Here is a 19019-nt window from a genome sequence, read left to right on the forward strand (position 1 = left end):
CATCTTTCTATGACTTTATGGGATATTTGAATTTTTCCTATAAATTTATTGTTTATGGTCTGCATCTTATTTTCTAAGAAAAATATCTAATATTTTAATCAATGTATTTGAAGAAATATTTAAGTTTCATTATCATATTTATAAAATATCATTTTAGTTGGTAATCCAACTAAACTTGTTTATGGCACCCCAAAAACAAGCTAGCTCCTTGCAGTAGATATTTGATTTCATTCTCTCTAACCCACCTTTACCTAGCTGACCTTTAGAGTGGGAATGATTAATAGGCTAGATAATCTCCTATATTAAAATACCCATAATTTGTTTTTTAAGAAAATCAAATTTCTATAGTTAAGTAGGAAGCAAATGAAAACTAAGAAATTGAGCTGAGTAAGGGGGCATATGCCTGTAACCCCAACACTCTAAAAGACTGAGGCAGGAGGATCAACAGTCCAAGCCCAGGCTGGGCAATTCAGTCATTTAATGAGACCTTATCTCAAAATGTAGAAATCTCAAAAGAGGCTGGGGATGTAGGTCAGTGTGAAGGCCCAGGGTGTTCAATCTCTGGCACCACCACCAAAAAAAAAAAAAGACAAGCAATATTGATCTTTGACTGATACTTTCGAACAATTAATTTCATCTGGGGTTTCTCCTTTAGTACTATACCAAGAAGACATTTCCAAGAACAGGTAAACCAAAAATCTAAATTAAATCTGTCTAGAGAGAATACCCTTCACTGTTAAAGAGCTACTGTGTTTCCACTTTAAAAATCAATTTTGCATAACCCTGGAGTACACAGTCACAGGCTGGGGTGGATAAGAATTCACCTGATCAATGTAAAAAGCCGTGCCTGCGCGGATCTCCCGTCGCTGTTTGAGATCGGTTTCAGTGGTGTCCCTGGACAGTGCAATGTATTCAACCTCTCGTTTGGTCAGTTCCTACAAAGCAGAGGCAAGTTATTACAAAACTAAAATCAAACTACCAGCTTGGACCAAATTATTTGGCGATGCCACTGCCCTAGAGAACAGTATTTGAAATGATAAAAATCTTTTGAATCTTAGCTTTGAGAAAAATGCAGTAAGTTGAATATTAATCAAAATGTATATATCCCTTAGAGCTCTATTTGTACTGCACTCAATCCTACTACCGAAACAATAACAATAAAAATTAGATCTTATAAATCTTAATTTCTTCTGTAGAATTCTTTTCAAATATATAATATTTCTATGTGGTTTTCATAAAAACTATAGGAATTTCTGTAAGTAATGTTTATCTTTTTTTTAAAGGCAGCTTAAATCAATTTATTCCAATGACCATATTTACTAGATGTTTACAGTATGTTAGGTAATTTACCAAATGTGGATGTAAAGTAAATGCCAACATTTGGGTCAAGAGAAGAGAGATATACATACACCACTGAAGGAGATAGAAAAAGAGAAGGAGACCAAGAAGGAGGAAAAAGAGAAGGGAAGAGAAAAATGAGGATTGATGAGAGGGAAAAAATTTTATTTCAAACACAAAAAAATTTATGTGACTCGAAGAAGAACCATCCAGAATCTATTTTTTGCAAAACAATTTATCCATTCTTAGAGTCATTTTGTCCTACATGTAACAGCCACGTAAAAAAAAAAAAAAATTAACTTTATCTTTGATTTTATTATATTCTCCAACCAAATAAGACATATAAAAAGTTTTTATTAAACAGAGAAAACAAATTAAGTTATTGAAATATACAAGAAAAAACTTGTGTAGGCTAATGGGAAAATTTCACACATGGAGGTCTTTTTCCTGCATTTTACCTCTATTTTATATTGATAAGACTTTATTATTGCCATTAAGTGTTTTTAATTATACTTGTTCCCATGTTGCCATAAGTTTACTTATGTATGGAAAGGAGGAAAAAATTTTAAATAGAGAACACATACAGCCTAGTTGAGAAGATGTGGTAATATTGATGCTTCACTAAACACAATGAATTGTGTGTAAGAGCCAATTTTGGAGTAAATAGCACTTTCTCCTTTTAGCAGAAACCTCCTTCCTGCCTCTGGAACACATCACTAGCACCTTCATGGCTGGGTCTTCAGTTGGCTGAATGTGATCTCCTTCACTGAATTCCCTGTCATTCACAAGGGTTGACAAAGCCTCTTAATGTCAAACTGCACCACAGTTCGGGCTTGCACTGCCAGCGCTGAGGACAATGTTATCATTATCCTTAGTCTTGACAGCTTCATTGGACTCTAGTTCCAGTCTCTTGGATACTGCTTCATGAAAGAGGAACAAGCAAATTTATATTCAGAACCACGAGGAGGTGGCAGTGATATGCTGTTTTTTGTTTGCTTTTTAATAATTTACAAACCTCCTTTTACATGAGTTACATGTCAAATAAAGATAACTATTAAATGATTTCTTTTTAGTTTAGTTTCTCTTTGGTGTAGCAGGCTTGTCCCCAAATTTCTGTTGTTTTGTTTGGTGGTAGTGAGGACTGAACCCAGGGAGCTACATTTCCAGCCATTCTTTAATACTGAGGCAGCCTATAGCTGCATCAGCTCTATTTAACAATGTAAATTTTTTTTTAAAAAATGTATATTTGGTTGTGATTTTTGTTGTGGTTGCTTCTAAAGATACAGGCTTCACATTTATAGACATGTGTTTCGAAGTAACAAGACTCGTATGATCTCCTAGCTCTTCTCATTCCACAATTTGGACAAGCTTCAAAGTCTTGCCAGAAACAAAATCTCAGTAAGATATCGTGGTCTTTAAAATAAGCAGGGCATAGAGTACACAACTAAAAATTAAAAATGTTCTCAACCTCGGGTTCTCAGTAGGTCAGTTCCCATTTGCAGACAAAATTTTTTTGCCTTTTGTATTAATAAAGTGAAGATGATGCTGCAATGGCATGTTATAACTCCCAGGCTGGTTCTAGAGATAAATAAAAGATACAAAAGATATGGCTAGTGAGAATTAGGTTCTGATTTTTCCATTGTATTTTTCCCATTCCTGCCTTATAAGCTTTTTAAAAGTACCAAAGCGAATTCACCACTGACATAAAAGAGCATATAAAGTGGATTTCAATAGCATAGAAATCAATCCTTTAAACCAATTAGTAAAAGAAGTTTTAAACAAGAATTTTCTCCTCATACTAAGAAATTTTTTAGAATACCACTTCAACTGGTGTTCTTCCTTGAATCACTAGAGCAATGCCTATTAGTGCCTAAAAAATAGTAGAAAAATCTTATAAACTTTCTCATGTGGGTTGGGTTGTGAACATTTCAATTTACTTAACAACAGCTCTCAAAGAACTGCTAGTATTTTAAGAGGTAAACATGTCAAAAAAGGGAAACAATATGAGACTTGAAGTTTAACCCCATCATTTACTAGCTGGATGAAGAATGAGTAAGTTATTTAACCTCACTTAACTCCTTTTATCATCTATTTAAAGAAAAAAGGGAGAATATGTAACATTAAACAAATCCTCTATAAACCATAGGCTCTCTCAAAAGACTGTATGACCTCAGAGACAAGGGAATTATTTGCTTTTTTAAAATGTGAGCCTGTGATAAGGAAAAGTTCACTTAGTCATATCAAACTAAGTTTTGCTTAAAAAACAAAAAACAAAAAACTAAACTTTTGTTTTGAATTTCAGAGTTGCTGATTCTAGCTACCACTCATTGCCTGAATTTATATTTCTTTTCTACTGGAAGTAAAGAACTTTCCAGTGACACCAAAGGTCAGCTAAAGCTATGAAAGGCAAATGTGCATTTGCTTCCCAAATAACTTTTGCTAAACCCTTTATTAATAAACCACCTTTGATGTTAACATTTCAAGTAGTGACTAATTTTGTCATACATTTTGAAATTTCATTTATTTTATTACATAGCTTATCAAAGTCAAGACCCTCAGGAATTGACAAGAATTGATTGCTCACCAAGTACTGCATAGCAATAGAGCGTCGAAGAGGCCCAGGAGGTCCTATTAGAAAAATATCTTGCCCCAAAAGATCCTTCTGCATTATCCATCTTAGATGTTGAACCATGGATTGAGGCAGAGGTTCTGAAACTTTAAAAAAAACAAAGAAAATGAAATGCAAATTGAAGTGTTACTAATAATATAAATCTCAAAGCAATGCAAATTTTATGTTTTAAAATATATGTGTACATACACAAACATTTATCCTTTTAAAGACTATACTGTATATATACGAAGAGAGAGGACAGAGAGAGAGATAGAGAGAGAGATAGAGAGAGAGAGAGAGACACTGACTCCATATACCTGGTAAACTTACTGTTTCACAATAGAATTACAGTACTATTATCAACGCTAAGACAGAAAGGCATGGAGTTATTTAAAGCTAGAGCCCTGAGATTTGTGCATAATCCTTTGAATGCTCATGGGAGTGATCTCTACCATGATAATCTCTTGTTCTGTAAACAGCTGGCCTCATAAAGATCTGACAATTTTCAACAATCCTTCATTAATCTTACCATTCTACAATGGCTCTTAATAAGTAACAATTCGGCTCTTACTATATGCCTGCCAGGATGTTTGCAAATGATTGGGGATACTTTTGGTTGTTACAAAGCTTTGGGGAATATGGGATAATTTGGTACACTACTGATAAATATTAGTGTTAAGTATAATGTCTAAGACATTCTGACCCTGTCCAACAGGTAAGCAACACCCTAGTTGAGAAAGCCTATGTAGACATGATTTTTCCTCAAGGCCTCTTTTGCTTTCACACCTCACAGAAGTTATTTTTAATTAGCCATAGTTAAGCCCAAAGCTTCCCCTTCCTTCTGCAGGATGAAATTTTTAGGGAGGCAAGTCAGTAGCAAATAAATTTTTCTTTTATAATGAGCCTACTAAAGGTATCAGGATCTCTAAGGCTGTCATCATCACAACATTTCAATTCTGGGCAGCTTCTGAATCTTGTGACTGACCTGGTAGTCCGTGGTATACCTTCACAAGGACCACATCTTATTCCTAACTTTATCTTCCTTCAATACTGGTAGTAATAATGTTCATAATATGTTGCATTCCCACCCTATAACAGGTGAAAATTAAAATAATTTTTTACACTGTATCACATTTAGATCTCAATTACCATGGAAGGCAACAAACTAAGTGTTCACAAACACACATTAGAGCCAGACTCAGTTCAACTCCCATTCTGCTATTTACTAGCTGTGTCAATTTTATCAAGTTATTAAAACTCTCTATGCTCAGTTTCCCCATTTATATGATGGATGCAGCTAGGGATTTAGCTCAGTGGCACCGGGCCTGCCTCACAAGCGCAAGGTCCTGAGTTTGATCCCTGGTACTGAAGGGAAAAACGAACACAAAGAAGAAGAGAGGAGGTGAGCCAATGCCAGCATCCAGGAGGAGGCTCCCCACCACCATTCCACCTTTCCTAGGGCAGAGGAGGTAAGCCAACCCCAGTGCCCAGAAGGAGGTTCCCCAATGCCATTCCACTGCTCCTGGGGCAGTGGAGGGCAGAGGAGGTGAGCCAATCTGAGCACCCAGGAGGAGGCTCCCCATTTCCATTCTACCACTCCTAGGGCAAAGGAGGTGAGCCAATCCCACCGCTCAGGAGGAGGCTACCTTGCCGGCATTCCACCACTCCTAGGACAGAGGAGGTGAGCCGCGTGGGCACCAGCAACACCCTGCCATGATGGAAATGAGAAAACATGTAAACAAGCCTCAAAAACAAACTTTCAGATGACGTACAGTAACCCCAATTGGAAAAAACATGGAACAAACTGATACTCAACTACCTGGACTCCCTGAACTGGCAACAAAAGAGGATCTGGAAAAAATGAAATCAGATATTATTTCTCAGATAACAGCAAAGATTGTGCCCATAGTACAAGACATGATTAATGCAGAGAGGACACAGATTAAAAAAATAGAGGATCTGAGGAACATGATGGAAACCCAACATAGGACACAAATGGAATCCATAAAACAGATGCAAACAGATTTCCAGGAGATTAAAAACTCCATTGAAAGTCTACACAGCAGAATGAACCAATGTGAGGATAGAATTTCAGACATAGAAGATAAGATTGCAATTAATGACCAGGAAAAGAAAAATTGCTTCAGAATTGTAAGGGACCACGAGAAATCAATCCAGCAGCTGCTAGATGATGCAAAGAGAATAACATAAAACTGATAGGAGTCAATGAATAAACAGGAGAGAGTGCAGATGACAAAAAACTGTTCACAAAATTGATGGCAGAAAACTTCCCAAGGAGGGGAAAAGAACTTGACATACAGATAAGTGAGGCATATTGGACTCCAACTAGCCTTGATCAAAAAAAATCTACACATAGGCATATAATAGTTAGGATTCCAGAAACCGAACAGAAGAACAAAATTCTACAAGCAGTGAGAGAAAAGAAACAAATCACATACAAAGCAAAGCCCATCAGAATCACAGCAGACTTCTCAATGCAAACCTTTAAGGCAAGAAGAGCTTGGAGTGATGTAGTTCAAGCCCTAAAGGAAAACAGCCTCCAACTCAGATTGATGTACTCTGCAAAACTATCTTTCAAAATTGATGGAGAAATAAGATACTTTCATGATAAAGAGAACCTCAGGAACTTCATGAATATCAAACCGACACTCCAAAAAATTTTAGACAATATCCTAGGAAAAGACAATGAGGATCACAACCCCAGGAAATCCAGCAGAATGAATCCGTTGGGCGTGACAAATTAAACCCAAAGGGCGAGATTCCAACAAAAAGAAAAAATCATGACAAGGCTTTTAAAACTTTTAACTTCATCTCTCTAATGAGTGTATAATGCAATCTTGTTATTGTACTGATTAGCATTTTTCTGATTCTAGAGTTGCACACCTTTCCTTGTGCTGTACTGGCTATTTATCATCTTCTTGTGTCTACTTTTTAATTGCATTGTCTATTAACGAGCTGTAAGAGTTCTTTATATATTCTGGTCATAGGTTATATGCATTGTAAACATGGTCTGTTTAAGGACTACTTTTCATTTTAATGATGTCATTTAAAGTTCTAAATTTTGATGGAATCTCATTTATCAATTTTTTTCTTTAATACACCATGTCTTTTGTATCCTAGGTAGTTCTTGCCTACCTTGAATTCATAAACATTTTCCCTTATAATTTCTTCTTAAAGTTTTATACTTTTAGGCTTTCTTATTTAGGTTCATAGATCCCTTCAAGTTATTTTCATGTATGGAAATAAAGGGTTGAGGGTAATTTTTTATATATGGATACCAGGTGTTCTAGTGCCATTTGCTAAAAACACTATCTTTTCTTCGGCTCTTGAATTGAGTTTATATTCTATAAAATGTTAATGTTAAATAATCTTTTAAATCTCAGTGGACCATATATGTGTGGTTCTATTTCTAGATTCTCTGTTTTATTCCAATGATCTATATATCTTTCTTTACACCAACACTGCCTTGATTGCTGTACCTTACTGTACCTCTAGAAGAAGTCTTAAAATTAGGTACTAAATGTCTTCCAACACTTTTATTTTTGTTTTACTTTTCCAGGTCCTTTGTACTCCTACATAACTTTTAAATTTCAATATCCAATTCTTCATTTATAGCAAGTATACATAGACCTGAATTTTTATATATACCTTGTGTTTTCTAATCCTGCTAAATTCAAGTACAAGTTCTAGGGCCTCCTAGAGATTTCGTAGTATTTTCTCTGTAGATGATCATTTCATCTACATATAAAGATTTTGCTTCTACCTTGCCAATCCTATCTAATTGTGTCACTTTATTGCCAGACTATTTGGATTTAGGCCTATGTTTCAAAGTTTAATAGACAGATGAAGAGTGGGCAAATCTGCCCTTGTTCCCCACTTTAGGGAGAAAGCATTGTATCTTCTCCATTCATACAAGGCATTTTTGCTGAAAGTATGGAGTACATGTCTTTGATCTGTTGAGAAGGTTCTGTTCTACTTCTAGTCTCCTGATAGCTTTTACCATGAACAGCTGTAGAATTTAGTTTAATACTTTTTCTCTAACTAGTGACAGGATCATATGGCTTTTTCCTTTCCTCTATTCAAATGATGACTTTTGGGGGTGGATCTTCCAATGCTGAACCAACACTGCCATCCCTATAATAAAACCACTTTCTACATACTGCCAGATCTGACTTCTAATAGTTTGTTTTGCTAAACAAATTTCTATCTATGTTCATACTTTTTTCTTCTATTATCTTCATCCAGTTTTAGGATTAGCACAATGTTGAGTTCCTAAAATGATGGGAGAAGTGTTCCTTTTTTTTTTTCTGCTTTAAATGTTTGATATAATTTATCAGTTAAAATGTATATGAGCCTGTTGTTGTCATATAGGTAGGTTTTCAAGCTAGGAATATACTTTCTTTAATAGGTGCTATTCAAATTTTATATTTCCTCCAGAGGTAGCATCATTAATTTGTCTTCCAAGGTACGTCTTAGAAGTTGTCAAATTTATTCCAAAAAAGATTTTTGTAATATGCTTTCTATATCCTTTTAAATTCTGTAAAATCTGTGGTAATGTCTCCTAGATCTTGATATTGTAATTTAAAAAATGTATAATTGATATTGTGTAATAGGAAGAAAAGGTCTAAAGGAGTAGGGGAAGTGGGAGGGGTAGGGGAAAGGAAAGAAGGAAAAAGAAAAAATATGATAAAAGGAAAAAAATGGACACATTTTTCTTTGCAAATAGGGAAGGGTGGAGGGGGTGAAGGGAGGGCAGGGGATGGGGAAAAAAAATAAGAACCAAGATACTCATGTAATGGTACAAGATCCCAATGATGTATGTAACCTAAAATGTACCAATAAACTTAATGGGGAAAAAAAAAAGAAAACAAAGAAGAAAAAAAGCGATTTCTATATAATAGATGTAATAATAATACTTATAAAGTTGTTGTGAAAATTAAATACCTAGAACAAAGTTCAGTAATTTTAAGTGTTGTGTATTTATTATATCCCATTCTGTCCTACAGCCCCCTCCAAAAGCTTTTTGACAGCCAGCTACCTTCAAGTTCAAGACTTTCCCCACAAAACTGTCCCCATAAAACTATGTCAAATTGAGTAGACTTCCTATTCTGGACATTAGATTTATTTTTCTGTTAAGATTTCAAAGTCATTTTGAAATACATTGTGTTATCAGAAGTCTCACTTCTTTTTAGAACTCCTACGTTCGTTATTCACCTTTTATTACAGTGTATTCTGATTTTTAAAAAAGCACCTCCATATCTAATTTGTCAAGAAATTAAATTAAACTACTTAAAAGAAAACATTACGTAGTGCTATGTAATGTCTATGTATTTTACACTAATGATTGAAATTTGCTATATTTTTAGGATAGCCTCAAGAAAACATGAGTCATACTTGAAAGCACACCAGAAATAGAAATAAGACTTAAGAATGTAAATTATGAACATCTGCAAAACAAACTATCAAACTGCCATGCATAATCTAATATAAACACATCCCAGTGCATGCGAGAAATCCCCAACTTTGTTTTCAGGCCTAAGATGCTACCTTCCAGGAGCCCATTAATAATAAAGTGATGTCAAAAAAATAATAATAAAGTGATGTAAAAATAATACCAAAGAGCTTCATCATCTATCCTGTGATTTCCTTTTCTATGTAAAAATATAACATCTACTTCATGTTGGGCTAAATTCCTAGCCAGTATTTGCTTCACAAAAAATTAATTTACTGTTTTTTGCAGTCATATTCAGAGGCTTTAAAATAATTATATTAGAGGCTGGGGATTTAGCTCAGTGGTTCTGCCACCTACGTCGCAAATGCAAGGTCCCGAGTTCGATTCCTGACACCAAAAATATAATAATAATTATATTACAGTAACCCAAATTACTGTGTAACTTTCTCCCTTTACAAACTCTAATTTGTCATATATGTAAATATAAAAATTAAAATTTCAAAAAATTAAGCATATAGTTCAAATTCCCTTCTAGTAAGGCCTTCAAAACTAGTGATATTTTCTTAGTAACCCAAGAGGTAATGTAATACAATGCAAAGAAAGAACCTTTTCCATCCTGATCTTATCAGCGTCTTTAACCATTCTGACCCTTCTAGGTCTAAGTAAGTTTCCTTATTTTTCAAAAGAGAGGAAATAATACATGTCAAGTGAGGTTACGATGAGGACTGTCAAGTGAAGTCCAGGCCCTCTGCCAATGAGAACAAGGTACTATATAGAAGGATCCACCGTCACCTCCAAAGTCCTCTCTTTGGTGTACGTCCTGGACAGCAGGGTTTACATTACAGACTAGGTGGATATGATTGGGCTTCTGGGTTTATAGTCAGCTGGGCCTACATATCATTCTGAAGTAATAATGGAAAAAGGAACCTAGGACTCACTACATCCTAAGCAATACAGCCTGTGTTAGGTACTTTTCCATGTTTTATTTTATTCAATACAATCATGCCACAAAATGGCTCAGAGAGGTATGACAGGCCCATCTCACATCTCTGAATTTGGTCTTTCTACCACATCACAATGCAAGATTTCAAAAGAAGCACAACGATTCTCTTCATGGCAAGTGCATGCTCTTCTACTAATCTGTCACCTATGTGCATCATTCTGTAGGTAGAAGTAGTAGACATCAAGGGAGGAAAGAAGGGGACAGGTAACACAATACACTGTATTTAGAACAAAGTCCTCAATATTTACAACATGGGCTGTCTTAAGTTACTTTCCTGTTATTGGGACAAAATACCCAATACCCAAAATTTAAAGGCAGAAAGGTTTATTTTGGCTCATGGTTTCACAATCCCTGTATGGTCAGCTGGCTCCAAGGCAGAAACATCATGGTGGAAGGGCAAGGCAAAGGAAAGCTGCTCAACCTATGGCAGCCAAGAAGCAGAGAGAGAAGAGAAGAACTGGGGACAAGAACATACTTTTCTAGGTCACACCCCCAGTGACCCACCTCCTAAAAGCACATTCAGCCAGGAACTCACCCATGGATGAACCTACAAATAAGCGTAGCATGATCCAATTACCTTCTAAAAGCCCCACCTCCGAATACCTGTGACATCTAGGGGACAAACCACAACATGGACTGACGACTAAGAAATGAGATCATCTACACAGCTACATTTATTGAGAATCTACTATGTGCTTAGAATCATGAACATAATGAGTACAATAAAGTCATTGAAGATAACAAACGATACATATATAAAACCTCAGTTTATATAAAGTCTCTCACCCATGAAGTAGGTTGATGAGTATTTAACCCAACACTAAATGAAAACTAACACTGGTCATTACAGGACTCATCACAGATAAGGCATTTAGTTTTTCTTAAAACTGGAAAAGCTTATCGATATAAATTAAATAATATCATATCCATATGCAATTAAGTGTCATACTGTACATGTTTTATGTAAGGATCTGCATATTTGCTCATGTTTGCATAGAGAAATACAGAAAAGATACCCCTGAAACTAATGTGGGAAATAATATAAAAGAGAATAGGATGAAAGTATAATTTCTCAATATGTATCTTTTATATTATTTTTTATTTGTGAAGCACATATATTAACACTATCCCAAAAAGATTACTTTGTTTAAGTCAAGCTTTAGGAAATGCTTTATATGAGCTGGGCATGGTGGCACACACCTATAATCCCAGCTTGGAGGCTGAGTCAGGGGGATCACCGTGAGTTTGAGGCCAGCCTGGGCTACATAGTGAGTTCAAGACCAGCCTGAATTAAACAGTGAGACCCTGTCTCAAAACAAACAAAAATATGCTTTATATGAAAAAATTTCCACAATGTGTTACTTTTTGAAAATAATCACAAAATAGTATATAATGTTTTCTTGTATGGTAAATGTACATAACAGTATAGCCATTTTTAAAACGATAGATATATTTATAAAGATTCAAGTCATACAAAGTATGTTCTCTGACCAAAATTAAATTAGAAGTTAATAAGAGAAATATCTTTAGAAAATCTCCAAATCTTTAGAGACTAAATGATATACAGTGGACCCTGACTTACAAACTTGATCAGTTCCTGAGGGCTGGTTGTAACCCAAGTTGGTTGTAAGTCAATACAGCTAAGATCTAGATGTCTACCTGAGTACACATTATAGATAACAAGGGGCAGATGCATCTTCCATTACCCTAATTAACCCAAGTTATTTGTATGTCAGGCTGGTCATAACTTGAGGGTCCACTGTAGTTCTAAATAACATACAGGATCACTTCCAAGTGATATCAGTAAGACAGCCAACTAGAAACTCTTAGTGCTATTTCCCTGATTGAAAAATCCCAAATCCCAAATAAACAACTACATTTCAACCAAAATAATTAAGAAACATGACAGTGCTGTGCCCTTCCCCATGTGATCAAAACCACAGCTACATCATGCCCGTTGGAGATGAGTTACTGGAGGGTGATTCAGAAACACAGACACTACTTTGTGGAAGAAAGATATCTACCCAGGTCTTTGAGAATGGACCGATGCGTCAAGTTCTAGTGCTATCACAGTCCACAAGACACTGAGGCTGGGCCCTGGCTCCACAACACTAAATCCCTGGGTCCCAGTGCCACAATGACTGTCTATAGGCCATCTCAGACCTGATGCCAAGAGAAATCCTCTTACCTAAGATTCTCCACTGTAGAAAAGACAAAAACAGGAGAATCTCAAAAGCCCTTGCCACTGAGACCTCTAATGCCCAATGCTGCCATTTTTACTGCTACAATCTCTAGTAGCCTAGACCACTGAGGTACCACAGTCATCACTGATATGATCACAACCAAAGAAGCTGCATGGAGACTACATCATTGTATCCACCCAGAACAAGAAGTACTGGACTCTACTCTAACCAACAACTTCATGCCCATCTACAGGTGAAAGTCTTCCTCTGTGACTGCTCCAACAGATACACAAAAGCAATGCAGGAATACAAGAAACATGAAAAAGCAAAGAAATGGATATTTACAAAATGCCCAAAAATAAACATTAAGGAAATGCAGTGAAATACAAGAAAATATAGACAATGGAACTAGGAAAACAAGTCATGATCTGAATAAAAAATTCAACAAAGCGATAGATACCTCAAAAAAGAACCAACCCACTTTCTGGTCCCCCTTCTGTCTCTCTTAGGCAGAAGCTTTCTTTCTCTCAATAAATTTTTCCTACTCTTAACCTCCGTTGTTCCTAGAATTCATTCTTTCATTTTAGAGAACATGAACTCTTATTTCAGATATCTTGTAAGTTTGAGAGTTACATCTCTTCCTCCTCTATCATCTTGGAGGTCTTCCACAGAGATTACTGGTCGGAGGTAAGAGTTTTCTTTCATAGGTTCAAACTTTGATCTTTTTGCTTCATAGATTGTAACCTTTTGTTTCATAGGCTCTCAAGATTTGTTTCATAGATTCTCATTTTTGTTTCATAAATTCTGGCTTTTGTTTTGACTTTTGTTTCAAAAGTATCAATTTTAAGTTTTGTTTTAGATGTTTGCAAATTTTTGCTTTCCTTATGCATTGTTTTTTGTTAAAATTAATTTTATTTTTGTTTTGGACATGTTGCATTTGGACTTAGTTGCTTAAAAGTGTTGTAAAATGGGTCTCTTATGAAATAGTCTCAGATAAAGAAAGTTCAAGCTTTTATCTGTCCCTTATAGAATGCCAAAGAGTGGTTACTCTGCCAGCTAGTAATTGCCTTTAGGGCAGCTGCCACTCTCAAAGCAGAGGACAGGTTTCTCCAGTTGCCCTCTAGTGAATCCCCACTCTCATTGACACCAACAGTGCGTGTGAGACTGCATAACCTTTGTTCCTTTTTCTCCAGCCCCATTGTGATTAAAATGTGAGTTAATGGATGGAGATGCTTGTTAGTCTAGGGACGCTAGATAGGGATCTGTAACAGACCTAGAATCCCAGAGTAAACTACTCAACTCTTTGTTTATCCGGAACTGATATTCCAGGCACCACAATTGTTAGAACAAGCTGCAGATGTCTGCTAACCATCAATATATGACAGTGGACCACTAACCTTTGTCCCCTTTTCTTTAATATGTTAACTTCCCCCTCAACCCCCTATAAGAACAGCCTCGGACTCTGAGCCAGTTGCCTCTCTAAGCTATTTTGCTTCGGGAGTGCCGTCTGGCCAGACTAATAAAGGTCTGTTTCCCAACTTGTCCGGTGTGTTCCTTCCTGGGTGTTCTTTGCTGTAGTCAGCTCCTTGGAGCGTTTGGTAAGGCTCTTGGTCTTACATTCTGAAGGCATTGCTGGGATTCCTGGGTATGCTTCACTAGTCAGCTCCTCGGAGCATTTGGTAAGGCTCTCAGTCTTACATTCTGAAGGCACCACTGGGATTCCTGGGTGTGCTTCACTATAGTCAGCTCCTCAGAGCATTTGGTAAGGCCCTCGGTTTTACAGTGGGTGGAATGTTGACTAGATAGGCAATTGGGTTCTTTTTGGAGACAGATCTCTGGGTAGAACTAGCAGAAACTGAGGTGACAACTGAGGGGTCATGGCCAGGCTACTCTCTGGCAGATACACAAAGGTCCCTCAGAAGAAACTAGCTCCCGACAGCCCATCTGGGTAATCAGCAGAAAATCTCCACATCTTATCCCTATGTGGACTCCTCAGTGAGGTGAAAGAGGAACTCTGTCAGTGATCATCAGAGATCCTCTGTCTCAGAGTGATCTGAAATGATGCCATCAGAACCCTTTCTTAAGCCTCCATTAAGAGTTGAGCTACAGGTTTGGACTGCTTTTTCTACTACTAGTAAGACAGACCTCTAGACAAATGTAAAAAAATCAAATCTTTGATAGATTAAAAACTACCTGAACCTGCTCTCTCCTCCTAGGCATGGTCTTCATCGTTTATGTGTGTAGGGGAGAAAAATGCCTTTTCCAATAGGTTGTGGACTTTGGAACTTTGACTGTGGACTTATAGAGTGCTATATGGTGATTGTTGGATGTTTAACCAGCTTGAGCTTTATTTGGACTTTTTCTCTCTGCTAGTGAGTTAGAAACTCCCCTTAAACTTTTCTCCAACTCACTGGGAGTTCATTTGAGAATCCCTTGTAGTAAGACTGCTCCTCCTTCCAGAAAGTTAGACTAAGGCAACTTGCAACAACCGTTTTGTCTTACACTAGGGAAAATCAGTAACTTGCATTTGTGTTTTTACACGTTAACTAGAATATGGGACTATTTCGGTCAGCCTTTCTCTTCATTCGTGTATGCCTAGGAAATTGATAAGAGTGCCTTTACTATGTAGATTGTGGCTGCTAGGAGGACCTATGAGTTTCAAATACTTAGTGAATTTAAAATGGACCTTAAAAGAGTAGCCTTGTCTTGCTAATAAAAGTTGCCTAAATGACTGGATAAATAACAGAAATTTCTCAGCGCTTTCTCTGCCCTAGGGCCCAGGGCAGAATCTCTGAACAATCTCTGGAGGTAATCTCCTTTGCAGGAAAAGTGGCCTAATTTGACTATTGACCTATTCCTCTCTCTCTTTCAAGGAACTAGAAAGCAGTAGTTTAAATCTCTTAGTTTGTTAGCAATACTTCCTTCTCTAAACATGATTGTTATGGCTGAAGTCAACTGTAACTTGTGCTTTGAGAGTACCTCGTGGAGTAAGGATATGAGTTACCTGAGGAAGATAAAATTGCGAGCTGGTAAAGGGTATAGTCCAGTCCGGTTTTATTTTCTGGTTCTCTCTCCAGAGGTTAGCTACCTACCCTGGAATGGAATAAACCTTGGGGGATGCCCTAGGGGCAGAGGAATCAAGCAGAGACTTATGGGACACCATATTTGTTTCTCTTGTTTCAAACTGGGACTTCATATCTGAACCCCTTACTCCTTTGGAATATATTAAGGAGCAATTTAGTATTTCTCTACACCTACTCCTGAAGCCAAATACACAGAGGAAAGTACTATAATGCTATCTCAATTAGAATTATACTGTAAAAGAGAGAAAATGGTCAAAATCATCTTATGTTGAGATTTTTATTTACATTAAGAAGTAATTCACAGGCCGGGGATTTAACTCAGTGGTTCCACTGCCTGCCCCTCAAGCACAAGGTCCAGAGTTTGATCCCCATACCAAAAAAAAAGAATTGTTGCTTGTGTTCAAATGTAAATGTGGGACACATTAAAATGAGAGACACCTCACCCTTAAGACATTCAGTACCTCTAGGCCTGAGGCTACTCCTTGGCCTTTAGAACCTGAGAACAAAGTTTCCAAGACAATTTTAAACCTTGACCACCAGGTACTGAGGGTGGCATTTCTAGGCCAGCCCTAATTAATCTCTATGAGGGTATATCCATCCTTAGCTAAGTTGTTCAGGTCCCTCAAAGACAACATCCCTTGCAGGAACTAAATGGCAAATATGGGACTATCTGTGTTCATGTGTCTTTTTCTCTCAGTGATCTAAGACAGATCAAATGAGACCTAAGAAAATTTTCAGATGATCCTGATATGTACATCAAGGTCTTTGGAGGACTTACTCAGACCTATGGACTAGATTAGAAAAATGTAATGTTGCTCTTAAATCAAACATTGATTTCTAATGAGAGACAAGTAGTATTACAAGCTGCTACTACACATAGAGACATATTATCTTAATTTTGGAAGCTCAGCTGGGGATTTAGCTCAGTGGTTCCCGAGCCTGCCTTGCAAGTGCATGGTCCCGAGTTCAATCCCCGGTACCAAAAAAAGAAAAAAATTTTTTTGGAAGCTCAAAAGACAGGCAGCCAGGGGAACAACTGGTTCCTACTGGAACACAAGCAGTTCCAATACAAGACCCCCACTGGCCTGCCAATCAGATAGGAGATTAAATAGAAGACATTTTCAGGCATGTATTCTTGAAGGTCTAAGAAAGATGGGAACTAAGCCCTTCAATTATTTTAAATTGTCAACTATTTATCAGGAAAAATATGAGGGCATCCCTGGATCCTGATTTGATAGAAGAAAATACTATAGTTTTTTCCAAATTAGTCTTGTAATATGTAAATGGTATGCTGTTATGTGCCCCCTCAGAAGAGCTTTCTAGCCAAGACATCTGCTCTACTGAATTTTCTAACAGACAAGGGTTATAATGTTTGTAGATCCAAGGCACAACTTTGCAGCCTTGAGGTAAAATATTTAGGCCTTATTATATCTAAGGGAACTCAAAGACTGGGAGAAGAAAGAATTAAACCAATTCTTTCCTCTCCACAGCCCATCTCTAAAACAGCTAAGGACAGTCCTAGAAATTACAGGCTTTTGTGGCCTTCAGATAATAGTATATAGTGAGATTGCGAGATCCCTCTATTAGCTGATAGAAAAACCCAAGAGACAGACACCTGGGAACCTCATTCTCAGACCACATTCCAGAAGCTCAAACAAGCACTTCTAAGTGCCTGCCTATAAGACACCATCTCAGTTTGTATGTTAATAAAAGGTGAGACATGGCTTTGGGAGTGTTTCTACAGCATCAGGGAGCTGCTCAACAGCCTGCATGTAGGGTATTTAAATCATAAATTAGATATTAAAGATTCAATATAATTTACTTAAAAAGAAAAGCCCTAAACAATATACTTAGAATAAGGGCCAGGGATTTAGCTCAGTGGTTCCAGCGCCTGCCTCACAAGCACAAGGTCCCGAGTTCGAGCCTCAGTACCAAAAATAAATAAAAAGATAGAATACTTTCATTCTCTTTCAAGAGGCAAAAAGTAGCCACTCAGGTTCTTTGATTATTGGTTTGATTTTCTGCTTGGCAATTCAGTTGGAGTCAATCACAGCTTTTGTCTCTGGAGACATGTTTTGCTAAGGATTACAGATCCGCTCTGGAAAAGCTCCTGATCTGAATTATCCTTCTACACCTGAGATGGTTAAGATTTAGTTCTTGTGCCATACTTAAAGGCACTCTTCTGTCCTTTTTCCACTGCCCTGCCTCTGAGAAATAACACAGTTCTCAATAGTGTTTGGTTCAAGACACTTCCCTCCTCTGTGGCTGCTGGAATTCAGGACCAAGTTTCCAGAATGGTGAGTTTCCCCTCCCTGGAATCCTTCCAGAGTAAAGCTGACCTTCACTTTATCTCTGGGCCATATAGAAAACTGGTCTAGGTTTAATCCTGAAATTCAAAAAATAAATGTAAAAGTTTTAGTTCAGATTTATCTGTCTTTCAGCCCTCAGGCAAAATAAGAGAATGGTAAGAACAGCTAACCTGGCTCTAGCCACTTCCTTGCACCTCTAGTCTGCTGCCACTGGCACTAGATGAGATAAAGTCTAAGGGACACCTTAGATTGGGCACAGAACAAGAGGGATAGACAGGGATGCCTTCTTTTCCTTTGTTTTTTTTCAAAATGGGAAAAACTGTCATAGGTAGACATCTACAGCATCCAACAACCATGGCTATAAAAGCAACCATGAGAAGCCTGTGCAGCTGGATATTCCATCCAGTCAGATAAATTGTCAGCTTAGGGCCCATCTTAAAACTGTTTTTGCTTTCACAGGTATAGATTTTTATTCCTTTTGATTCTTATTAGAAGAGATCTCTGTTAATTGATCTACAAAGTTCTGACTAGTCTTTTTTATAATTATAAACCTAAAAATTATAAAAGTTATTATAATTCAACTTGGCCAAATACATCTGCGTGCACTCTGGTTTGTAAACAAGTTGTCGTATGTGTGTGTGTGTCTGTCTTCAATTTGTTACAAAGTGTACATCTATTCTGAGATTTTTTTTCTTTTGCATTTTGGATTTTCTAACATGTTTGCCTGTAACTATAGATAAATGTCACTAAAGACATGTTTCTCCCAGGTTGCCAGATTATCCAAATAATGTCAACTGGTTTTACAAATATAGTACATATTGTTGTCTATATATAATATCTCGAGAATCTTTCATTGGTCAAAAATAATGTGTTAATTGTTATAATCTGGCTCTCATAGGTTATCTAAAAATTAAGACTCTTGGTCTTAGGAAAACTACAGGACAGAACTCCCCTTGGTAAATAAAGTAGCAGCTGCCTGGAAAAAAATTTATTCCAGCCTTTGTACACAAAGGAGACCC

At 37.0% G+C, this 19019-nt stretch overlaps 1 protein-coding gene across 3 annotated transcripts in view; it reads right to left on the minus strand.

Moving 5' to 3' along the window:
- Nucleotides 1-19019, minus strand: part of Vwa8 (von Willebrand factor A domain containing 8) — a 443736-nt gene that overhangs the window by 362835 nt on the left and 61882 nt on the right. For 2 of the 3 annotated variants that reach the window (XR_015445839.1, XM_004844253.3), the window contains exons 3-4: nucleotides 3923-4053; nucleotides 825-935 (exon numbers count right to left, since the gene is read on the minus strand). Coding sequence is in view for 1 of the 3 variants with exons in the window: in XM_004844253.3 (XP_004844310.1) it covers nucleotides 825-935; nucleotides 3923-4053 (242 nt within the window). In the remaining 2 variants the exon portion in view is untranslated. Of the gene's footprint in view, nucleotides 1-824; nucleotides 936-2806; nucleotides 2921-3922; nucleotides 4054-19019 lie in introns of those variants that run through there. The other variant, XM_087197309.1, reaches the window with a different exon arrangement.

Source organism: Heterocephalus glaber, unplaced genomic scaffold (genome assembly GCF_053883595.1).
Source record: "Heterocephalus glaber isolate CG9 unplaced genomic scaffold, H.glaber_assembly_v1.0 deba00001666, whole genome shotgun sequence".
In the NCBI taxonomy this organism is placed as follows: Eukaryota; Metazoa; Chordata; class Mammalia; order Rodentia; family Bathyergidae; genus Heterocephalus; species Heterocephalus glaber.